Raw genomic sequence first — 26,150 nt, 5'->3', positions numbered from 1 at the left:
TGGGGGAAGTACCAAAGGTACTGGGGCTTATCTACCACATTGTGTGTTATAATGGATAACAAATATAATGGTGAAAGTTGTAGCTGACTGAAAAAAGTAATTGGCGTTTCTTGATTTGGTGCGATGACAAATCTATTCCAGAAGTGGATTATTATAGCGGCAGGGTTTGTAAACATCCAGTAAAACACACTCATGGTTCAACATGTGCCTTTCCCTGGGTACAACCTTTTCTTCTTGTGTAATTGTCCAAACGCTAGTGGGAGTTCATTACAATGGAATCACAATATCTCTTAAAGGGATCTTTCTGGGCAAGGATTACTGCACGGCTAAAATACAGTCAAAAAACTGCAATGTTACAAAAAAGCTGCATAACTAACATTTCCATATTTTCAAATTCAATCCATCTGGTGATTTCCTTGCTCATTGTGAATAGTGGTAGAGCTGTTGGCGCTTTTGCCTCACAGTTCCAGTGACCTAAATTCAATTTTGATCTCTGATGTACGGTTTGCATGTTCTCCCTATGGTATGTAGATATCCCCAAGGTGAAAAACATGATGATGCTGGAGGAACTCAGCAGGCCAGGCAGCATCCGTGGAGAAATGCAGGTGGTCAACATTTCGGGTCAGGACCCTTCTTCAGGAAGATAGGAAAAGGGGAAGCCTAATATATAGGAGGGAAAAGCAGAGCAGTGATAGGTGGACAAAAGAGGGGAGGAGGGGTGGGCCCAAGGTGGTGATAGGTAGATGTAGGGAAGAGATAGTGATAGGCAGGTGCGGGGGAGGAGAGAGGAGCAGATCCACCGGGGGATGGGTCAAAGGTAAGGAGAGAGAAGAAAAAGGGGACAAGAAAAAAGAGAGCTAGGCTAGGAAAGGGAAGAGAAGAAGAAACATGATCTTTCTGTCTCCATCTCAAGACATTATTTTCCACTGACATCTTCTGCAGACCCACTGACGCCCACAGCTACCTCGATTACAGCTCCTCCCACCATGTCTCTTGCAAGGAGGCGATCCATTTTTCTCAATTTCTCTGCCTCTGCCACATCTGCTCCTATGATGAGGCTTTCCACTCCAGGACATCTGAGATGTCCAACTTCTTTTCTAGCCGGGGCTTCCCTCTCACTTGTGGTCGAGCGTGCTCGCACCCGCATCTCTGCCATTTCCCACAACTCTGCTCTCACCCCCACCCCTCCCAGACCCAACAGGGATAGGGTTCCCCTTGTCCTCACATTTCATCCTACCAGCCTACGTATCCAACACATCATTCTCCGCCACTTCCGCCTTCTCCAATGGGACCCCACCACCAAGCATATCTTCCCCTTCCCACCCCAGTCTGCCTTTCGCAGGGACCGTTCTCTCCGCGACTCCCTAGTTCACTCCTCACCCCCCCCCCCAACCCATCCCGCTCCCATCCCGGGAATTTTCCACTGCCCCCGCCATAGGTGCAACACCTGCCCCTACACCACCTCCATCACCTCCATCCAGCGACCCAAATGGTCCTTTCAGGTGAGACAGAGATTCACCTGCACCTCCCTTAATATCATCTACTGCATTCGGTGCTCCAAGTGTGGCCTCCTCTACATTGGTGAGACCAAACGCAGACTAGGTGACCGTTTTGCAGAACATCTACACTCTGTCCGTAACTGCGATATTCATCTTCCCGTTGCCAGTCACTTCAACCCCCCCCCTCCCACTCCATCACTGATATGTCAGTCCTCGGCCTCCTCCACTGCCAGGAGAATTCCAAGCACAAACTAGAGGAACAGCACCTCATTTTCTGTCTTGGAAACTTGCAGCCTAACAGCATGAACATTGAATTCTCCCACTTTAGGTAATCCCCACCCCCTTCCCCACATCCTCCCCCAACCATGCTTCTTCTTCTCTTCCCTTTCCTGGCCTTTTTTCTACCCCTTTTTTTCTCCTTACCTTTGACCCACCCCCCATGGATCTGCTCCTCTCTCCTCCCCCTCACCTGCCTATCACTACTTCTTACCTGCATCTACTTATCACCACCTTGTGCCCACCCCGCCTCCCCTCTTTTGTCCACCTATCACTGCTCTGCTTTTCCCTCCTATATATTGGGCTTCCCCTTTTCCAATCTTCAGTCCTGAAGAAGGGTCCTGACCTGAAACGTTGATCGCCTGCTTTTCTCCACGGATGCTGCCCGGCCTGCTTAGTTCTTCCAGCATCATCGTGTTTTTCGTCTGGATTCCAGCATCTGCAGTCCTCTGTTTCTCTGTCCCCTGGGTGCTCTGGTTTCCTCCCACATCCCAGAGACCTGCTGCTTGGTAGGTTAACTGGCTGCTGTAAATTGGTTCTAGTGTAGGTGGTAGTAGGAGAATGGAGCGGTAGAGTGAAGTTAGTGAGCATTTGAGGGAGAATAGGTTACAGGGCAGTGGGATTGATGGAACTGGTCTGAGACCCAACATCGACCTGATGGACGGAATGGCCTCCTTCTGGAAAATATGAGGATCCTGCAGCTCAAGAGAATGCAGGTAGGGAAGGAATAAGATAAAAAGAAGCAGGGAGGCATCTCAGAGGCTGCTGAGGGCATCCTACTCTTTAACTGGTCCTCAGTTCTGAATACTGAGGGGGGGAGATGCTTCCCCTAGGTAGTGCCGCTAGAACCAAGACCAGGGGTAATTCAAATCCCTCTAATCCTATCATATCCATGTACCTGGCTAAATGTCTTTTAAATGTCATAATTGTACCATCCTCTACAACTTCCTCTGGCAGGTTGTTCCAAATACCCACCACCGGCTTTAGATTCTGGGGGCATTGGGACCTCAACAGAGCTGAGACTGATATCTTCATGGGGATCTGTCAAAGGCTCTCTCTATAGATGGTGCTTGACCTGATGGACTAATTTCAATTGGTAAGAACAGATCTGCCTGATAAATTGGAATAAACACTTGGTGAACAAAACTGGGATCTGGGCATCGCAGACAAGGCAGGCATTTAATGCCCATCCCTAATTGTCCTTGAGAAGGTGGTGGTGAGTCAGACACCTTCTTGAACCTCTGCAGTCCTTCTGGTGAAGGTACTCCTACAATGATGTTCTGGAGGGAGCTGGAGTATTTACAATGAAGGACAAGCAATACATTTCCTAGTTAAGATGGGTGCGACTTGGAGGGGAAGCTGCAGTTCTGCTCCAACACTCTATCCTTTTTGGTGATGGAGATTTGGGAGGCGCTATCAGAGTGGCCTGGGTAAGTAATTGCAGTGAGTTTTGTATATAGTTCACACTGCAGCCACTATATTTCTAGTACTGGAGGAAATGAATGATGAGGGAGGTTGATACGGTGGCAATCAATTGGGCTGCTTTGACCTGCATGGTGTCAAATTTCTTAAGAGTTGATGGAGCTGTGCTCATCCATACCATCTCATGGACGTCCTTCCATTTTGTAACCCTTCTGTGACTCTGTATCAGTAAGACATTCATACCATACCTTCGTGAACGTTATTAGGCATTGGTAGTGATCTATTTCCACTTTGGAAAGTGGAAGTAGGCTTGTAATGGAAAACAAAAAAATTTAAATGGTCTATGGGCAAAGCATAGGGGAGTGAGGCTAATTCTGTGGCTCTTAGAAAGTGCTAGCCCTGACCTTCTGCAGTGCTCCAGGTTTCTATAATTAACTCTGCCAGTGTAAAAATAACTCACATGAGAATGTGGCACAGTCACATCAAGTTTTTAAATGTGAACTTTACTGACTGGATATTTTTTATGTTGGCAAGTCTGCTTGCCTGGAGGGAGAGGAAAAAATGATCGGGAGACTCTTATAATAGCCTGAATATTGGCAAAAATTAGCCCCACTCTGATTAAAATAAGCATTCTTGCTGGCAATCCATCTGCTTCAGATACAGCAGTCAAGAACCATCAAATTTTACAGCACAGCAGGTCTGCCATGTTTCCACCAGTTGTCTGATCAAGTTATCCACCCAGACCCAGTGCCTTTCTTCCAACTTCCCTTGTAAAAGCTCCTGTGGAACTTGTCTCCTTTTCTGCTGTGCTAAATAAGTGTTGCAGATGGCACTAACACTGAATCAGATCCCTAACTTGCCAAAAATACATTAGAAACTGTGGGTGGCAGAGCAAGTTGAGCTGCTCACTGCTCTTGAACAGCAGTTCTTGAACCAACCTGAACAACCCAAATCACTGCCTCAGTATAGCAACACCATAACCAGTTTGACCACTTTGCACTACAATGGACTTTTTTTTGTTCTAGTTGTGTCGTCTCTTGCACAAATAGTGTATAATCTATGTTTATGTTTTTCTTCTGAATGTTGTGTATCTGATTGGTAGGTTAATTGGCCGCTGTAAGTTGCTCCTAGTGTAGGTGATAGAAGGAGAATGGAGGGGTGGAGTGAGGTTAGTGAGCATTTGAGGGAGAACAAGTTACAGGGCGGTGGGATTGATGGGATTGCTCTGAGAGCCAACATCAACCTGATGGACGGAATGGCCTCCTTCTGGAAAATATGAGGATCCTGCAGCTCAAGGGAATGCAGGTAGGGAGGGAATGCTATGTGCCTGTGATGCTGCTGCAAGTAAGATTTTCATTGCTCCTGTGCATACATGTACTTGTGTACATGACAATAAACTCGACTTTGACTTTGCAACTTCAGGGTGCCAGCAATCCGGGTTCAATCCTGACCTCCGGTACTGTCTGCTTGGTGTTAGTCCACAGGGTCACAGGGAAAATGTGCAGACTCCACACAGACTCCCCGTGACAGTGTGGGCTTCCTCCAGGTGCTCCTGATTTCCTCCCACATCCCCAGGACCTGCGTGTCACTGGGTTAATTGGCCACTGTAAGTTGTCCCTCGTGTACAGGTAAGTGGTAGAATCTGGGGTTTGGGGGGAATTGACGGGAGAATAGTTTAGAGGAAAATTAGTGGGGAATGAGATTGCCCTGTGAGCCAGCATTGACTCAATGGGCCAAATGGCCTCCTATGTTAAGAAGAAATATTTGGAAACAGAATAATCATGCAATAAAATGGGACCAGGATCAACCGAACCAAGCTTTCATCACCTCGTTGCACACCCATCTGGGGAGTGGGCAGATCAGCCCTTAAAGGCACAGTCCCCATGGCAACCACCCAACACACACACGATGGTGCCACGGAGGAGATAAAGGCTGCAGAAAAGAGGAAGGAAGCCCGTACATTTAGTTAAAGAGAAGCGGACATTCTTATCAGTGAGTTAAGTACCAGGGCTAAGGTCAAGGGGCTCAGGAGACAACCCAGACCACCACAGGAAGACCCTGGCAGGAAATGGCTCCAGCTGTCGCCTCCAGCTGTGGAGTCCCCACTAATTCAAGCAATGAAGAAATAAATTTCATGTCCTCACAAGATATATCAGTGTGAGCCACACACCACTGAACACAGTTCACTGAACAACCAGGCCGTGCCATCTTCTCGCAGCTACCATCAGGCAGGAGGTACAGAAGCCTGAAGTCCCACACCAATGGTTCGAGAACAGCTACTTCCCTTCAACCATTCGATTCCTGGACCAACCCGCAAAACTCTAATCACTACAGTTTAGCAACACTATGACCACTTTGATCACTTTGCACTAAAATGGACTTTTTAAAATTCTAATTGTGTTCTTTCTTGTAAAAATTGTCTATAATTTATGTTTAATTTATGTTTTCTTCTGAATGCTGCTTATATGATGCTGTGTTGCTGTGATACTGCTGCAAGTACGTTTTTCATTGCATCTGTGCATATATGTACTTGTGCATGTGACAATAAACTCGACTTGACTTGTGGTGAGCTGTTTCACCAATGAGATTGGGAATTATGTATTGATGTGTTCATGTGCTATGATCAGTGCAGGTGGTCTTATAGGGAGAGAATATTTTTTGAACTCCGGTCTCTCTCAGCTAATTAATGGTGAACTATGTTATGTGGAGTGTAGCCTGAGCTTCCTATTGCTTAGCACTTTAATTCTCCACCCCACTCCCACTCCAACCTATCTCTCTGTGGCCTCTTACACTGTTCTAAACTTGAGGAACATCATCTTATCTTCCATCTGACCACACTGCAGCCCTCTGGACTCTATACTGAATTTAGCAATTACAGGCAAACTCGCCCTTTCTGCTTCTCTCAAATTGACGTAGGTTATCTATTTGTAATATTAACAGAGTTTTTCTCTCTCTACTGATGCTGCCTGGTCTTCTGGGCATTCCTTACAGTTCACCGCTTTTACATGTCCCTCTACAGCCCTGACCCCACCCTATCGGAGATATTTCCTTTGTCCTATCCATTCGTTCACCACCCTCTGCAACTTGAAACTGACTTTCCCAATTTTGACAAAGGGTCTTTGACCTGAACTGTTGACTGACTGACATGGTGTCATGACAATAACCTTTCCCTCAATGTCAGCAAAACAAAAGAGCTGGTCATTGACTTCAGGAAAGGGGGTGGTGTACGTGTGCCTGTCTACATCAATGGTGCTGAGGTCAAGAGTGTTGAGAGCTAGGAGTGAGCATCACCAACAGCCTGTCCTGGTCCAACCACGTAGACGCCACAGCCAAGAAAGCTCAGCAGCGCCTCTACTTCCTCAGGAGGCTGAAGAAATTTGGCATGCCCCCTTTGATACTCACCAATTTTTATCGATGCACCATAGAAAGCATCCTATCTGGATGCATCACGGCTTGGTATGGCAACTGCAAGAAACCGCAGAGAGCTGTGGACACAGTCCAGCGCATCACAGAAACTAGCCTCCCCTCTGTGGACTCTGTCTGTACCTCTCACTGCCTTGGTGAAGCAGCCAGCATAATCAAAGACCCTACCCACCTGGGTCATTCTCTCTTGTCTCCTCTTCCATCAGGTAGAAGATACAGGAGCCTGAGGGCACGTACCACCAGAGTCAAGCACAGCTTCTATCCTACAGTGATAAGACTATTGAATGGTTCCCTTAGATGATGAGATGGACTCCTGACCTCACAATCTACCTTGTTTGACCTTGCACCTTATTGTCTACCTGCAATGTACTTCCCCGTAGTTGTGACACTTTACTCTGTATTCTGTTATTGTTTTTACCCTGTACTACCTCAATTCACTCTGTACTACCTCAATGCACTGTGTAATGAATTGATCTGTACGAACAGTATGCAAGACAAGTTTTTCACTGTACCTCGGTACAAGTGACAATAATAAACCAATACCAATACCAACTCTGCTTCTCCCTCCACAGATGCTGCCTGACCTGCTGTGTGTCTCCAGCATTATCTGTTTTTTTTATATTTCAAGAGGGTGCAGGCTCTGTATAAAAAGAATCTGTCAGGAAGTCCCTGAATGCCAACAGTCAATGCTTCACTCCCCTGGTCTGCTGGGAGGTGGGCTGTTACTGTGTTGCTTTGAAAGTCTTCCTGTTCCTCGTTTCTGCTGTTCTTCATTCTGCAACTCCTGCCCTCAGTCCAGGTCTGCATGCAACATTTCCTTGGTCCCTGGACTGATGCGGGCACTGGAATCTCATTTGAAGAAGACCGTTGGGGTTTTCCACAACAATTCTGGTCCTTGAGTGGTTCTCATTGTGGTCGCCATGGAAATGGTGCCAGGAGCCAGGGAAGCAGAGAGCAGCACCTGGGCCCCAGAATCCATCCCTCTGGGTAGTGTAGGCTGTGGAAAATATCTGGGAGATGGGATCCCTGTGGATGAAGGCTTCATCTGAGTTTCTTGGAAGTGTGGCATTCACTACGAGATCCACTTGGATATTGAAGGGTCAAAATGTCTAACAAAATAAGATATCTTTATTAGTCATATGTACATCAAACACATAGTAAAATACATCTTTTTGCGTAGTGTTCTGGGGGCAGCCCGCAAGTGTTGCCACACTTCCGGTGCCAACATAGCATGCCCACAACTTCCTAACCTGTACATCTTTGGAATGTGGGAGGAAACCAGAGCACCCGGAGGAAACCCACGCAGACACGGGGAGAACATACAAACCCTTTACCGACAGTGGCTGGAATTGAACCCAGGTCGCTGGCGCTGTAAAGTGTTACGCTAACTGCTACACTACCCTGGTACCATTATACTAGAGGCCACGCATTTAAGATGAGAGGGAGTAAGTTCAAAGGAGATGTGTGGGGCAAGTTTTTTTTACACAGAGAGTAGTGGGTGCCTGGAATGCACTGCCAAGGGTGGTGGTGGAGGCAACTATGATGGAGGAGTTTAAGAGGCTCTTAGATAGGCACATGAATGTGCAGAGAATGAAGGGATATGGACATTGTGTAGGCAGAAGCGATTAGTTAGGCCTTTAATTACTAGTTTAATTAGTTCGGCACATCAGAGGCCGAAGATTCTGTTTCTGTGCTGTACTGTTCTATGTCATATGTTCTATGTGTGGAAAACCTTCCCGCTGGGGGAATGGCCTGGGTTATTAAGAGGAGTTCTTATGGGCACATGCAGAAAATGGCTGCCTGCCCTCATGGGAAGCCAGTAACACCGGCAAAGTCCATTACCCAGGACCTTACCCTGTCCTCACTCATATCAAAGTAGATGAGATCATCTCAACATGAATACAGAGCCCAGGTGACATCTGTGATTCTGCATTGAGCAGCAAAATTAGGAAACATGGCTGAGATAGGCTTTCGTTCTTTGAAAGATCATGCCTCAAGCAAATTCAGAGGCACTGTGACCTTGCCCTTGTCCAGGCATGAGAAATTGATCTCAGGTTCCCACGAAATGTCACATACCTCAATGGTGAAACCCTTGGGATTCCCAAGCCTGTGAATACATTGTTCATCAGCACGGAATAGGTAGGACGTGGTGTCTCTGAAGACTCTGTGGCAGTAGACTGTTTGCAGAAGGGGCACGTCTGTGCCTCCTGCCCTAATGCCACAAATCCACATTGTGTGGCCAGTCATTGTCAGCAGGTGCCTCACTGGTAACACCACCATTAATGGAGTGCAGCCGAAAGCGTCACCATTGACTGAGAACCTCTGCAGATACATTCCTTGTTAGTTTGAGCAGACTCTGTGGACTTTAGAAGGATGTGTGAATCCTAAAGCTGCCCAGCCAGGTCTCTTGATATTGGCAGTGTGTCACTTTAAGACACATGCAATAAAATAGTGTGACATGTTGTACAGTAAAGTTCAATGAGGCCATAGTTTGCACAGAAAATCTTCAGTCTATGGGAGTTTGTTTTCCTTGGAGAAAACAAGGCTGAGGGGTAACCTGACAGAGGTATATAACATTATATGAGGCATAGATAGGGTAGGTAGAATCTTGTTCCCATGGTATCAAAAACAAGGGGCATAGATTTAACAGAGACACAAGAAATGCTGGAATCTGGAGCAGTAAACAAAAAGTGCTAGAGGAACTCAGCAGGTCAGGCAGCATCTATGGAGGTTTAAGGTGAGAGGAAGGAATTTTAAAGGGGATCTGAGGGGAAGTATTTTGCACAGAGAGCCGTTGATATCTGGAACTCACTGCCAGAGGAGGTGGTGGAATCAGATACAATCTCTATATTTAAGAGACATTTAGACAGGCATTTGAATAGGCAAGGCAGAGAAGAATACTAACCTAATGTGGAGAAATAGGATTAGCATAGATGGGCAAAAGGACGGCATGGACAGAATGGGCCGAAGAGCTGTTTCTGTGCTGTATGACTCTGAAGATTCTATATTTTGTAAGGGAGAAAATTTGCGATGCGTGACTTGTGATGTCGTTGGGTACCAGGATAATGCCAGAAAGACAATTATACCCAGGTGTGATATGACCTCGGAATTATTGCTGTATCAATATCAACGTGTAGAGTGGGTTTTGGACCACAGGGTGAAGCAGCTAACACAAATCATGTTGCTATTTTATTATGACAGTTGAAAGCTCTTGTGACTCTTATTAAAATGCTCGTCACAATGAATGTTATCTTATTTGAGTTTGGGAATGTAAATGTTTCTGTTAAGAGCTCACAGTTCCAGTATCTGGTTTAGTTTAAAGGAGCAGCCAAGGATTGAACATGAGTTGCCGGGGACCATTTACACATGTTGTATTTGTTTCAATTGAAGCTATTATTGGAGACATTATAATACGACACTTAGAAATTCATGGTAATGAGGCATAGTCAACATGGTTTTGTGAACAGGAAATCATGTTTGATCAATTTACCATTCTTTGATGAAGCAGCCAATGCTGTGGATAAAGTGCAACCATTGACGTACTATATACTACGATTTCTGGAAAGTATTTGGTAAGGTGCCACATCAAAAATATTGCACAAAATAAAAGTTCATGGTTCAGGAGGTAACATTTCAGCATTGATAGAAGGTTGGCTGGCTAATAGGAAACAGAGAGTAGCCATAAATAGGCCTTTTTCTGCTTAGCAAGATGTAATAACTGGTGTACCACAGGGATTGGTCATAGTCATACAGCATGGAAACAGGCCCCTTGGCCCAACTTGTCCATGCTGACCAAGATTACAGAGCCAGCGACCCACATTCAATTCCGGATGCTGTGTGTAAGGAGTTTGTATGTTCTCTCCGTGTCCGCATGGGTTTCCACCGGGTGCTCTGGTTTCCTCCCACTTTCCAAAGACATACGGGTTAAGAAGTTGTGGGCATGCTATGTTGGCGCCGGAAGCATGGCAACACTTGCGGGCTGCGCCCAAAACATTCTACACAAAAGATGCATTTCACTCTGGGTTTTGATGTACGTGTGACTAATAAAGATACCTTATAAGAGGTCTATCCAAGCTAGTCCCATTTACCTGCGTTTGGCTCATATTCCTATAAACCTTTACTATCCATGCACCTGTCTAAATGTACCCCACTGTGATAAGACTGTGATAACTATTGAATGGTTCCCTTATACAATGAGATGGACTATGACCTCACGATCTACCTTGTTGTGACCTTGCACCTTATTGCACTGCACTTTCCCTGTAGCTGTGACACTTTACTCTGTACTGTATTGTTTTTACCTGTACTACATCAATGGACTCTGTACTAACTCAATGTAACTGCACTGTGTAATGAATTGACCTGTACGATCGGTATGCAAGACATGTTTTTCACTGTACCTCGGTACAAGTGACAATCATAAACCAATACCAATACAAGTCCGGATGCAGAGTTTCGATTCGAAACATTGACAATTTCTTTCCTCCCACAGATGCTGCTCAACCCGATGAGTTCTTCTAGTAGATTGTTGCTCCAGATTACAGCATCCGCCGTACCTCATTGTAAACAACCTATTTGACGGCAGTCCTCGATAATGAGTAGAAATTTATACAGAGTCCAGGATAACAATGCAAAACTGAGCTGGAGCTTCAACGTTTTATAATTCAGAGAGGTGGCTTTGATGAAGGCACCAGGGGCATGGCTACAAAATTTGCTTAATTCTGAAAAATAGGTCAGGAAGTAAACTGTGAAGAGGAGACTACCAATAGATATGGATAGGTCAAATGAATGGGCTAAGGTCTGGCAAATGGAGTACTGTTATGGACTCAGTGAAAGTCCCTTTAAGATAGAGAGTGTGTGTGTATGTGTGTGTGGGGCGTGCTTACATCAATAGAAGATAAAGGACGTAATGACGTTGTTGAAGAAGGAAGAAGAAGAAGAAGGAGAGAGAGAGGAGAGAGGCACCAGCCTGCTTGTTTTCTCTATCGATGGATGAGAAACAATAACTGTGTTTGCCACTGAAATCCATGTATGGAAGTTGGAAGTAATCCGGTGGAGTTCACTTTGTTGCTGACCTGTAGAAGGAAACAGGTATTTGTGTGTGGACGACCACGGTTCGGATGCTTTTCAGGGTGAGGAAGTCACTACCGAGTAAACACTGAAGTGTCGTTTGGGTTCCATCGTGGAACATTTGGATTTCGTATGTACTCTCTCTATGTTTTTCTACATCTACATCTTATCTTCAGACAACGGTGGTTGTTGAAGAAGCCCTTGCTCATGTTTCACCTTATGGCTTGCGGAACTGAACTTTAAGAACCATTCTGGAACTGGGAGTTTTGGACTTTGTCACACACACACACGAAGAGTTTAGTTTTGGGGTTAACGTTCGAGGTTTAACATTTTTGAATTCTAACATACTAACATTTTTACTTTTATTTTACGTATTATCATAAGTAGTGATTAATAAAATAGTTTTTAACACTGAATCATGCACAGTGTGTTTCTTTTGTTGCTGGTTTGTGACAAAATTGGGGGCTCGTCCGGGATAGTTCCCAAGGTTAACGAGATTCGTCCGGGATCCAATCCAAGGTTAACGAGTGTCGTCTGGGATTGTACCCCAGATTGACGAGATTTGTTCGAGATTCAATCCAAAGATTTTTGAGGAAGGTCTGATAAATTCTTTTTAATTGGCTTGTGTGTGTGGAAACCAGCAGCAATGGATATTAAGGCATTTTTGGAGTCACCAACCCAAAAGGGATTGGAGGTGGCGAAAAAGGATGATTTGATAAAGATTGCTACAAGGCTAAACCTTACAGAAGTAAAGCAGTCTATGAGAAAGGCAGATATTCAGAGACTGATAGCTGGCCATTATGTGGAAAAGGTGTTTGAGAAGGAAGTGTTAAAACAGTTTCCTGGCAGTGAAATAGCAATTTCTGAGGCACAGGTGCAGCTGGTAAAGATAGAGGCTGAACGAGAGCAAAAGAGATTAGAGGCTGAACGAGAGCAAACCCAGTTAAAGATAGAGGCCGAACGAGAGAAATTAGAGGCCGAACAAAAGAAATTAGAGACTGAACAAAAGATAACTCAGATGAAGATAGAGGCTGATCTAGCAATGAAGCAGATGGAATTGAGGAGGATGGAGCTGGATAACGAGGAGAAAAAGAGGCAGCATGAGTTACAAATGAAGCGTAGGAGTTCGGAATCTGATTCTGATGATGGTTTTTCAGCCAGCAGGGAGGTTCGATTAGTCCCTCCGTTTGAAGAAGATCAGGTTGATCAGTATTTCCAACATTTTGAAAAGGTTGCTGTGAGTTCAAACTGGCCAAGGAAAGGATGGGCTCTTATGGTACAGAGTGTGATTAAAGGTAAAGCTCAAAAAGCTTATTCTGCTTTGTCTGCTGAGGATGCAGCTGATTATACCAAGGTAAAACAAGCTATATTGAAGGCCTATGAATTGGTCCCTGAGGCTTATAGACAAAAATTCAGAGACTTGAGGAAATCTGCAGATCAGACATATGGAATTTGCCAATGGAAAGAGAATATGTTTTGAACGATGGTGCCTGGCTAAAAATGTAGATGGGGATTATGATAAATTGACAGAATTGATACTAGTGGAAGACTTTAAAAGATGTGTTCCAGCTGAATTAACAACATATTTAAATGAAAAGGCAGTGGAAACTTTACAAGAAACTGCTAGGTTGGCAGATGATTATGCTTTAACCCATAAATCCAAATGGGGACAACCTAAAACCTTTCAAAAGAGTTACAAAGACAATCCAGGTAAACCAGAGATTAAATTGGGAGGTAATCAAAAAGGAAAAGATGAAAAGAAGCCAGGGCTGGAGAAACCTGTTGAGCGTACTTGTTATTACTGTAGGAAACCTGGCCACGTGATATCTAATTGTGCCCTTTTGAAGAAAAAGAAGGAAGCTGGGCCCAATGCTTGCTTTCAGGCAATTAAAAATCAAAAAGGTTTAGGAGATGCTGTTAAAGATCAGTCCTTGCAAGAGGGAAAAGCGGAAAAGTTGGAGGAGGTGAGAAAAGAATTCCGTTCGTATGTATCAGAGGGTTTTGTTTCACTGAATGATGAGTCACCCCAGGTGCCAGTGAAAATTCTTAGAGATACTGGGGCTAGTCAATCTCTCTTGCTGGACAGTGTTTTAAATTTTGGTGAAGAAAGTGACACTGGTGAAGTAAATCTAGTACGAGGCGTTACAGGTGAGACCATGTCTGTCCCTTTTCACAGGGTGATTTTAAAGTCAAAGTTCGTAGAAGGACCAGTCGAGATAGGGATAAGACCTAGTTTGCCAGTGGAAGGAGTTTCTTTGTTATTGGGAAATGACCTTGCAGATGGAGAAAGTGTTCCTGTGGTACGGTTAACAACCAAACCAAGGATTGATGAGTCTGAGAATGATCCAGATGTTTACCCATCATGTGCGGTGACTCGAGCTAGAGCTAAAGAATTAGCCAAGACAGACAGTCCGGTGCAGTCTGATGTAGTTCCTTGTGACAGTCCTAAACAGGAAGAAAATTATGATGCCTTATCTGAGACTTTTCTGTCTTCACTGGAGGATCAACATCCTTATAGTGAGCCTGAATTTAAAGATTTGTCTTTGTCGAGGAAGGATTTTATGGTGGAACAGACAAAGGACCCTGAGTTGACAGAATTGAAAGAAAAAGTACTCTCATGTGAGGAGATTGAGGAAGTGCCAAGTGGATATTATGTCAAAAATGGAGTGTTAATGAGGAAATGGAGACCTCCCCATTTCCAAAAAAATTTAAAACTCGGTTGGAGAGAGTCTGCCAGCTAGCGAGAGAGAATCTGAAAACAAGCCAGATAAGAATGAAGACATATTTTGATAGACGTGCTCGGCCTAGGACATTCGCAGTGGGGCAAAAGGTGTTGGTATTTTTCCCTAGCCAAAATAATCCCTTGCAAGCTCGTTTTTCTGGACCCTATGTTATTGAATCTCGAGTGACTGATTTAACATATATAATCAAAATACCAGATAGATGCAAGAAAACACAACTCTGTCATGTAAACATGCTAAAACCTTATTATGAGAGGGATTCAGTTGTGGCCTTGGTGGATGATGTAAAGGTTGTTTCTAGAATGCCTGATGTTGATGTTGAGGAAGGCCAATTTAGACCAAATATTGTTCCATCAAAACTAAAAAACCAAAATATCCTGGAGAACCTTGAAACGAAGTTGGACCATTTACAAGTTTCACAAAAACAACAGATGAGAGAATTAATTTTAAAATTTAAAAATCTGTTCCCAGATGTTCCAAACAGAACATCGATAATTACCCATGATGTTGGGGATGCAAAACCAATCAAACAACACCCATATCGAATGAATGTGGAAAAAAGTAAACTTGTTGATCAGGAAATAAAATACATGTTGGAAAATGATATTATTAGACATTCTACTTCAAATTGGAGTTCGCCCTGTGTTATTGTACCTAAACCTGATGGAACTGTTAGATTTTGCACAGATTACAGGAAAGTGAATGCTGTAACAAAGTCAGATGCTTACCCTATTCCTAGGGTGGATGATTGCATAGACAGAGTGGGAAAGGCAAAATTTCTTACAAAGATTGACCTATTAAAAGGGTACTGGTGTGTTCCATTAACAGATAGAGGAAGGGAGATTTCAGCCTTTGTAACCCCTTCTGGATTGTATGAATACAATGTTTTGCCATTTGGAATGAAAAATGCTCCGGCAACATTTCAAAGAATGATTAATTCAGTGATTCATGGGTTAAAACATACAGATGCCTACATTGACGACTTAGTGACTGGGAATGATACTTGGGAAGATCACATCTCTGCGTTAGAAAGGTTGTTTGAAAGAGTTTCCAAGGCTAACCTTACAGTTAACTTGGCTAAAAGTGAATTTGGCCATGCCACTGTGACGTATCTTGATTATGTTGTAGGTCAAGGCAAGCAAGCTCCTGTTCAGGCAAAAGTTCAAGCAATATCTGAGTTCCCTATTCCCACAGGTACGAGGACTGTTAGAAGATTTTTGGGAATGGTTGGATATTATCGAAAATTTTGTAAAAATTTTGCTGATATTGCTCTTCCCCTAACTAATCTTCTGAAGAAGGGAGTAAAGTTTGTTTGGACAGATTCTTGTCAAGAAGCATTTAAGAAGCTGAAAGCCATTTTATGCTACCATCCTGTGCTCAGAACACCTGACTTTGAAAAGCCATTTTCATTAGCAGTAGATGCCAGTGATGAAGCTGCAGGAGCTGTGTTGTTGCAGAAGGGTGACCTTGATGATATTGACCATCCTGTAGCTTACTTTTCAAAGAAATTTAATGAGCATCAAAAGAATTATTCCACCATAGAGAAAGAATTACTGTCGCTTGTTTTAGCCTTGCAACATTTCAGTGTATATGTTTGCACCGCTCAGAAACCATTGACTGTGTATACAGATCATAACCCATTGGTGTTTCTGAGCCGAGTCAAAAACAAGAACAGAAGGCTGTTAAACTGGAGTTTAATTTTGCAAGAGTTTGATCTCATGATAACTCACATTAAAGGCAAAGATAATGTGATTGCTGATTGTCTTTCCCGATGTTAAATGGGAAACGTATCTGTACTAATCTGATAGTCTGTAGTTGTGTAGCATGATAATTATTAACATTACTAACTGTATGCGCGGTTGAATTTTTCTTGGGAAAAATTTTTTTTAGGTGGGAGGTGTTATGGACTCAGTGAAAGTCCCTTTAAGATAGAGAGTGTGTGTGTATGTGTGTGTGGGGCGTGCTTACGTCAATAGAAGATAAAGGACGTAATGACGTTGTTGAAGAAGTAAGAAGAAGAAGAAGGAGAGAGAGAGAAGGGAGAGAGACACCAGCCTGCTTGTTTTCTCTATCGATGGATGAGAAACAATAACTGTGTTTGCCACTGAAATCCATGTATGGAAGTTGGAAGTAATCCGGTGGAGTTCACTTTGTTGCTGACCTGTAGAAGGAAACAGGTATTTGTATGTGGACGACCACGGTTCGGATGCTTTTCGGGGTGAGGAAGTCACTACCGAGTAAACACTGAAGTGTCGTTTGGGTTCCATCGTGGAACATTTGGATTTCGTATGTACTCTCTCTATGTTTTTCTACATCTACATCTTATCTTCAGACAACGGTGGTTGTTGAAGAAGCCCTTGCTCATGTTTCACCTTATGGCTTGCGGAACTGAACTTTAAGAACCATTCTGGAACTGGGAGTTTTGGACTTTGTCACACACACACACGAAGAGTTTAGTTTTGGGGTTAACGTTCGAGGTTTAACATTTTTGAATTCTAACATACTAACATTTTTACTTTTATTTTACGTATTATCATAAGTAGTGATTAATAAAATAGTTTTTAACACTGAATCATGCACAGTGTGTTTCTTTTGTTGCTGGTTTGTGACAGTACAGTGAGGAAAAATATGAACTTATCCATTTGGCAAGAAAAATAAAAAAGAATGTTATCTAAACAATCAGAGATTGCAGAGCTCTGAGCTGTAGAAAGATCTGAATGTCACATTGCATGATTTGCAAGAGGAGAATGTGCAGGTCCTTCAAATAGTTCGGAGACTGTTGCAGGACCTTGTCAAAGGCCTTGCTAAAGTCCATGTAGACAACATCCACTACCCTGCCCGGGTCAATCCTCTTGGTCACCTCTTCAAAAACTCAATCAAATTCGTGAGATATGATTTCCCATGCACAAAGCCACTTTGACTATCCCTAATCAGTCACTGCCTTTCCAAATGCAAATAAGTCCTGTCTCTCAAAATCCCCTCCAATAACTTTCCCACCACTGATGTTAGGCTCACCGGCCTGTAATTCCCTGGCTTGTCCTTGTAGCCCTTCTTAAATAAAGGCACAACAGTAGCCACCCTCCATTCTTCTAATACCTCACTCGTGGCTAACAATGAGACAAATATCTCTGCCAGGGCCCCAGCAATTTCTTCCCTGACTTCCCACAATGTTATAGGATACATTTGGTCAGGTGTCAGGGATTTATCCACCTTTATGCACTTTCAGACCACCAGCAACCCCTCTTTTGTAATGTGGATATGTTTCAAGACATCACTATTCTATTCCCCAAATCCCGTGTTCCATGACCTTCTCCAAAGTAAACACAGAGGAGAAATATTAATTTCAGACCTCACACATTTCCTGTTGCTCCTCACATAGATTTCTTTATTAGTCACATGTACATCGAAACACACAGTGAAATAAATCTTTTTGCGTAGAGTGTTCTGGGGGCAGCCTGCAAGAGTCGCCACGCTTCCGGCACCAACATAGCATGCCCACGACCTCCTAACCCGTATGTCTTTGGAATGTGGGAGGAAACTGGAGCACCCGGAGGAAACCCACGCTGACACGGGGAGAATGTACAAACTCCTTACAGACAGCGGCCTGAATTGAACCCTGGTCACTACTGCTGTAATAGCATTACACTAACGGCTACACTACCGTGTCTGCCCACAGGATGACCACACTGATCCCTATCCTCTCCCTAGTTACCCCTTTGCTCTTAATATACTTACAGAATCTCTGTTGATTCTCATTTACCTTATCCGCCAAAGTTATCTCATGTCCCGTTTTGCGGGACTTCAGGATCCTATGACCCTAAACATCCTAGAAAATAATTTTAACACATTAAGATAAAGAAAAATAAGCAAACAACTTGGAATTAGCCACAAAAAATTACAATATAAACAGTGGGCGGCACAGTGGTTCATTTGGGAGAGCTGCTGTCTCACAGTTCCAGGGATTATGAGGAGAGACTAAGGGAGCTAGGGCTTTACTCTTTGGAGAGGAGGAGGATGAGGGGAGACATAATAAAGGTGTACAAAATATTAAGAGGAATAGATAGACAGACAGAACCTCTTTCCGAGGGCACCAATGCTCAATACAAGAGGTCATGGCTTTAAAGTAATGGGTGGGAAGTTCAAGGGAGACATCAGAGGAAGGTTTTTTACCCGGAGAGTGGTTGGGGCATGGAATGCGCTGCCTGGGGTGGTGGTGGACGCAGGTACATTGGTCAAATTCAAGAGATTGCTAGATAAGCATGTGGAGGAATTTAAAATAGAAGGATACGGGGGAGGTAGAGGTTGGATAGTCTTAGGCGAGGTTTAAAGGGCGACACAACATTGTGGGCCGAAGGGCCTGTATTGTGCTGAACTCTTCTATGATCTATGATCCGGGTTCGATCCTGACCTCGGGTGCCATCTGTGTGGAGTTGATTGATTTCTGTGAATAACTGAGCCTCGTGCTAGAATTGTTGAGGTTGTGGGGAGACCAGGGAAAATTAGCGGAGGAATACCATAGGAAAATAGAATGGCTGCCGGGTGACTAACTTCACCCAGCGATTAACGACGACGAATGTTGTCGGCTGGCACCCGACAAGGGGTTAATATACAGGAATGCGCCGAGGGCTGGAAGTCACCGAACCGGTTCCTCCCTCTGTGTCACGGGGCAGCCAGCATTCTCCTTGCCCGCACCACCGCTGCAGGACCGGCAACTGGTTCCGTGAGCCACCAGCATCCGGAAACCTATTCCTTCCTGTGCCGGCCGTGTGAACCCTCCCATACAAGGGGCTCTCCAACCTCTCACCAGCCTCACCGGGCATTTACGCCAAACTGCACGACGCCAGGTAGGGCATTTGGAATTTCGGCCAGATTCAGGTCGTGTCCTTGCATTGCAATCCTCTTGTTTTCTCCCTTAACCCTTCCTGTTTGCATTTTGCAATCTATTGCTAGAACCAATGGTGGGGCAGTCTGTAAGCTAAAACTTCATGCATGAACAAAAATATATTCTAAGCTTTCCTTTTGCTTCGTGCCTTGACTTTACGACCTTAAATTAAATGACCTAACAACCAGTGGAAATAGAGTCTGTAACAGCTCCCTCCCCCTACATATTCCATTAAAACGCGTCATTGGGTTAAAGCTCTGTCTGTTGTTCATCTCCTCACCCTCCTCTCCTTCACTTCGCAGGCCGCTGCTCTTTCAGAACGCCCGGTTTCCAAATTCCCCAATTCACTTCTGAACGTTGCTGCCTCTGTCTTCAAGGCTGTCACTGGCCAATTTAACCAGGCTTTTATCTGGCTGGAGCTGGCCGCTTTGGACAGGTTGCACTAGCATGCAACGTGTTGAGATGTTTTACTGCGTTATAGTAACAGCATAAATGTTAGTAATTTCGTTACAAGGCAACTTAACGTGCACCATTTGAATTTGCATCTGCTCTGTCTGTGATCCACTGTTACAGAAATGAAACATTTACAAAGTGCTGAGGTTTTGAAGAAGTTTACAAACATATCTAGTGTCTTTAAAGTCCTGGAGTCCTGATGAAGTGTCTTGACCAGAAACGTTGACTATTTATTTCCCTCCATAGATGCTGCCTGACCTGCTAAGTTCCTCCATATTTATTTATTCATCACATGTACGTTGACTCACACAGTGAAATGCGAATTTTTGCGTTACTGAGAATGTGCTGGGGGTAGCCCGCAAGTGTTGCCACTTTTCCGGTGCCAACATAGCATGCCCACAGCTCCTAACCCATACGTCTTTGGAATGTGGGAGAAAACCCATGCAGACATTGGAGAAGGTACAAACTCCTCCAGATTCCAGCATCTGCAGAATCTCTAGTGTGTCTATCCTAGTGTCCTTAATGTCCACTGTATCTCCCCAATTTTTATAATCACTAGCTTACTGAACTGCAATCATATCTTTATACAAAATTATTCCACTCATGATGAAGTCCTAGAAATAGAATGCAATAATTATTTCAGGAGTTAACTATTCTAAGAGATTGAAACCTGTCCAGGACATGAGTAACTGCTGTCTAGGTTGCATATTGAGGAACAATTTTTGCCTACGAGTCTAAACCATATTGTTAGGGACTATGAGTACTGTTGGTCTAGATTACTCGCTCAGAGATACTGAAATAAACACTGCTGGAAACGCTCAGCAGGTCAGGCAGTATCTGTGGAGAGAAAAACCAACTTAAAGTGTCAAGGCAACAATCTTTCGTTAGAACTGGAAACGTGGGAAAACGTGTGTGTTTAAGTTGCCGGGAGTGTGAGGGATCAAGAGGACAAAAGGAACGTCTGTGATAGAGACCAGGGCTGACCAGGTGACACCACACTTTTGGAGGCATGAAGTTAATAAATAGAATATAGAACAGTACAGCACAGGAACAGGCCCTTCGGCCCACAATGTTGTGCCAATCTAATTAAACTAGTAATTAAACGCGTAACTAAACTAATCCCTTCTGCCTACACAATATCTATATCCTTCCATTCTCTGCACATTCATGTGCCTATCTAAGAGCCTCTTAAACACCCCTATTGTATCTACCTCCACCACCACCCCTGGCAGCACATTCCAGGCACCCACCACTCTGTGTAAATAAAAAATTCCCCACACATCTCCTTTGAACTTACTCCCTCTCACCTGAAATGCATGCCTTCCAATATTGGACCTTTTGACCCCGGGGAAAAAGATTCCAACAGTCTACCCTAAAAAAGCCTCTCATAATCTCATAAACTTCTATCAGGTCTCCCCTCAGCCTCTGGTGCTCCAGAGAAAACAACCCAAGTTTCTCCAACTTCTCCACACAGAGAGGACCACACTGATCCTTAAGGGGACCTATTCTCTCCCCAGTTACATTTTTGTTCTTAATATACTTGTAGAATCTCTTGGGGTTCTACTTTACCTTATCTGCCAAGGACATCTCAAGTCCCCTTTTTGCTCTCCTTCGTAAGTGTACTGTAACATCCCTCATACTCCTCAAGGGATTTGCTTGATCCCAGCTGCCTATACCTGACAAATGCCTCCTAGCAAGATGGCACTGGAGCATGGCGACTTGTTGCAAGCTGCTCTCTACAGATCCTTTTTCTTGACCAGAGCCTCAATATCATTCGTCAGCCAGGATTCCCTAATCCTGCCAGCCTCGTCCTTCATTCTAACAGGAACATGATGGCTCTGAATTCTCCCTATCTCACTTTTTAAAGCCTCCCACTTGCCAGGTGTCCGTTTACCTACTAAGACCTCTCCCAATCTACCTTTGCAAGTTCCTGTCTAACACCATCAAAGTTAGCCTTGCCCCACTTTAATTTGTGGACCACTCCTATCTCTTTCCGTAACTATTATTTTCAAACTAATAGAATTGTGGTCACTGGTCCCAAAGTGCTCCCCCACTGACACTTCAGCCACTTGCCCAGCCTCATTTCCCAATAGAAGGTTGAGTGATGCCCCCTCTCTAGTAGGGCCATCTACATATTGCTTCAGAAAACTTTCCTGGACATGCTCAACAAATTCTGCCCCATCCAAACCCTTACCACCTTGACAGTCCCAGTCAATACTAGGGAAGTTAAAATCACCTACAATTGCAACCCTATTATTCTTGCATCTACCTGTGATCTTCCTACATATTTGTCCTTCTGTCTATTTGGGAGAGCATATAGTAAAATCCCATCAAAGTCATCGCCCTGTCTTATTTCTAAGTCCTACCCATATAGCCTCACTGAATGATCCCCCAGGAATATCGTCTCTAAGTACTACCGTGATTTTCTCCCTAATCAAAAATACCACCCTCCTCCTCTCTTACCTTCACCTCTATCATGCTTGTAGCATCTGTACCCCGGAACATTGAGCTACCTGCCTTGCCTATCCCTCAGCCATATTTCTGTACTAGCCATAATATCCCAGCCCCATGTGCATATCCATGACCTGCATTCATTTGCCTTATCTGTCAGGGTTTTTGCAATAAAATAAATGAAGTTTAGTCCATCAGACCTTCCTCATCCTCTGTCCTGCCTACTGGATGTGCTGACCTTAACTTCTATATTTGCCTCAACATTTTCATCTGCCACACTACTAGTTTACGTCCCACCAATTCTTTGTTATCAACAATTAAAGGGGCTTGAGTGTTTTCTGAGAACATGTCTAGTATGAAGGTTACAATAGAAACATTGTACAGTAGAACCTTCCAGCTTCAATTTTCAAATCTTATGAAATTTTGTTCTGGATTTTAACTTCAATATTTTCTGTATGCAAGGCCAAACTGTAAATGCTGTAAAAAAAAATTGGAGTTTTTAATTTCATTTTAAGCCAAATTAGGAAGCAGGATCTATGTACATATATTGGTATTGGTTTATTATTGTCACTTGTACCGAGGTACAGTGAAAAACTTGTCTTACATTCCGTTCATACAGATCAGTTCATTACACAGTGCATTGAGGTAGTACAGGGTAAAAACAATAACAGAATACAGAGTAAAGTGTCACAGCTACAGGGAAGTGCATTGCAGGTAGACAATAAAGTGCAAGGTCAAACAAGGTAGATTGTGATGTCAAGAGTCCATCTCATCATATGAAGGAACCATTCAATAGTCTTATCACAGTGAGGTAGAAGCTGTCCTTAAGCCTGGTGGTACGTGCCCTCAGGCTCCTGTATCTTATACCTGATAGAAGAGGGAAGAAGAGAGAATGACCCAGGTGGGTGGGGTCTTTGATTATGCTGGCTGCTTCACCAAGGCAGTGAGAGGTATAGTCAGAAAATATATATTGGCAATGCATTGAAAAGAAATAATGAAGGTATGAACTTACATTGATATCACCTCGTTGCATATCATCAAGAACTCCCAAACACTTTACTTTTAAGCTGTAATCACCATTGAGTTGTCTTTCTTTTGGATTCCTTGTGGCAGCCATGTACCTCACTTGTTTGCTGAAATGTATCAAAACTGCACGGAACTGTCTTCATTCTTCAAGTGCTGTAACATTTTCTACCTCAACGGTAAGCCGCTTTTTGCTTTTGGACAACTATTGTCCCATTGATGTTTAAAGAAACCTTCTAACCAATTGCAGGTGTTCTGCCTGCTGAATGGAATTTTATTTCTTTTTCTGCTGGCAAACCTATTATTCCTCCAGGATCCCACCTCACTCTGGGAATCCTTTAGGAATAACACTGTCACTTTGGAATATTAGTAGCTCTCCTTTATTTGTATCGGTCACTCTTGAATTTCAGCTGTGCTTTAAGGTCTAAGAACAGCCTGTCACCTCATGGTGCTGGGTCATTGTCTGAAGTGCCACATGTTGCAATACGATGCTAACTGAAGGTCTTTCTACCTCCTTCTGGTTGGTATCTAAGATCACATGACAGTTTTCAACAGGCAGAGATTTTTCCAAAGTGCTGGCCATCACTCTAATCATGCAGGTAGAACCTCGCAAACAGCTTAGTTTGTGATTTTACAGTAAACACAATGTGATGGTCGGGGAGCACTTTGAAATGATGTGAGATAATAAAAACTGTATTTACATCTGAGTTCTTGTGCTGCGATCTTAGTATCACCGGACATTGAAAGCCATGTTGGTGAATCTTCTATTAAAGCCTTGTTTGAATTTTCATTCCCTTGGAAAATTAATTCTCGGTTTCCCCAAACCTCGTTTCCCTCTGTACCACTTTTAAAATCAATGATTTCATTCACTTGTAATCCAATCCTATTTGATTATTATTCTGTGACTCATTCATTCCCCGCACATTGTGGCTTTTTTTGTGCTGACATATTCCATTCTCTTCCTAAGGTAGTGGTGCTGACCTCTGGGTCTTGGTCCCATATCTCAGTTTCTCAATAGTAGCGTACAAGACAGATAGCGCTGCAATTGTGTGAGACAGTGCTGGATCTCGTGCCAAAAGTCTATGATGCAGTCATTTTCTATTGTTGTGGTGGTTTACGTTGTATTGTTTCAAATCCTTCGTATATCCATCAGCAGTAACTGATTGTGTACGAATAAGGAATGTGAATACCTACAGGAACCAAATTGGTTTTGCTTTCTGCTCCACATTTGCTCCTTTACTGCAATGGTCTTTGTTCACCTGCATTAACTTAAACTCAAGGGATAGCAGGAAGGCTCAAGGGAGAATTGAGGAAGGAGTGGAAGATGAAAGAGGAACTTGAGAATGTGGGAGACAGAGTTCAGCGGATTGAGAGAACAGATAAAAACCAATGGGGAAATGAGACTGTTGGAAGCAAACAAGATGCTGGGGAAACTCAGTGGGTCAGGCAGCATCCGTGGAGGGAAATGGACAGTCGAGACCTTCCTCGCTGGGTTCCAGCATCTTGTTTGTTGCTCCAGATTCAGCACCTGCAGTCTCTTGTGTCTCCAAATAGAAGCAAAGTATAACAAGGGTCCCATCAGTGGAAGCATGGTAAGTACAAGTAGAGTGCAGATATCAGCGAATGTGTCTGGCAGTCTGTGGTATTTCTTTCAGTTTTAATACCTCTATCTACCTTTTGTATTGGATGTTTGAAGCTTCAAAGAGGTAGATGCGCAAGGAAATCACAGTAAAACACTAAGCTAATAAGAAGTAAGGTATTTGCTGAATTTTAGGGAAGGAAGTTTGTTGCAGAGCAAAGGGAGAAAGCTTGGAACAACCTGCAGAGTATCTATCAGGGCCTTGAGCTGTTTCACTAAACCAGTTAACCCAAGGTTTTTTTCAGTGGGTGTTGTTGCTGGGACGACAATGTGGATTTGAAACTAAATCTCCCACCGGTAAGATGACTTGTTTACGTGTGTGCATGGGGCAAGGGTTTTGAACAACAGTTAGCAGTTTTAGAATCCAAAATGGTTAAGTCACTGGATTAGTATTCTATGGTTCTTATCAAAATTGGCTGGATCATTGACCTGGAGATGCAAATTTACGCCCTCCCACCCCCAGTCTCACGGCACCCGGAGAATTTACTCTTAAGTCCCCTGAATGAAGTAGTTTGCTAACCTATTCCTGAGCTTGGTTAAGAGTCACTTGGGTCTAGAGTCACATGAGCCAGACCAAGTAAGACTGGTAGATTTCCTTCCTTTAAGAACATTAGTGAACCAGATGAATTTTGATGACAACCTGTTGGGTTTGCAGTAATCATTACTGATAACGAGCTTTGCTGTAATAGTAGTAAAATAAAATTGGAATTAAGTGCTAGTCCTCCAGAGATGGAAGTAAATGCTATCCTTGCCAGAAGCATCATATATCTTGCATGAATATTTAAATAAAGAAGACATCACGAAGATATTCTTCCTTGGACGCCAGAAAGTTGTGCAGTCTTTTGGAAGATAAATATTGAGACCTTTTACTTGTTCATTGATTGACCATAACATTGTTTTATAAAGGCTTGTGATTACATTATACTTGCAAAATGCATAAAAAAAACTCTTTCTTTCAACTTGCAGATGACTTTATTCAGGCACAAAAATGCAAGGAGGATTGAAGGCCTGGATAAGAATGTATGGTGAGTCCTAACATTAAAATACTTGCAGTACAGACCTATATTCTATAAGGTTTCCTTCAGATGTTAGCATGTGCTTTCTTCACAAGGCTCATGATGGATTGACGGCACTTGATGAATTTTGGGAATTGCGTAAATATTGGCTGGGATTGTAGTGCAGTTGGGATTGTGTGTTCATTGGTTACATTAAATGTATAGCACAGAAACAAAGCACTCACCTTGACTGTTCTGTGCTGCTGCTATGCTCCC

At 43.5% G+C, this 26,150-nt stretch overlaps 1 protein-coding gene across 5 annotated transcripts in view; it reads left to right on the top strand.

Moving 5' to 3' along the window:
• Positions 1 to 26,150, top strand: part of LOC127568520 (kynurenine--oxoglutarate transaminase 3-like) — an 85,680-nt gene that overhangs the window by 9,729 nt on the left and 49,801 nt on the right. For 2 of the 5 annotated variants that reach the window (XM_052012378.1, XM_052012375.1), the window contains exons 1-2: positions 19,107 to 19,275; positions 25,846 to 25,904. In XM_052012378.1, the coding sequence (XP_051868338.1) occupies positions 25,846 to 25,904 (59 nt within the window). In that variant the 5' untranslated portion in view covers positions 19,107 to 19,275. Of the gene's footprint in view, positions 1 to 19,106; positions 19,276 to 23,330; positions 23,420 to 25,845; positions 25,905 to 26,150 lie in introns of those variants that run through there. The other 3 variants (XM_052012379.1, XM_052012376.1, XM_052012377.1) reach the window with 2 other exon arrangements.

Source organism: Pristis pectinata, chromosome 3 (assembly GCF_009764475.1).
Source record: "Pristis pectinata isolate sPriPec2 chromosome 3, sPriPec2.1.pri, whole genome shotgun sequence".
Lineage (NCBI taxonomy): Eukaryota > Metazoa > Chordata > Chondrichthyes > Rhinopristiformes > Pristidae > Pristis > Pristis pectinata.
This window is presented reverse-complemented; position numbering and strand designations above follow the sequence as displayed.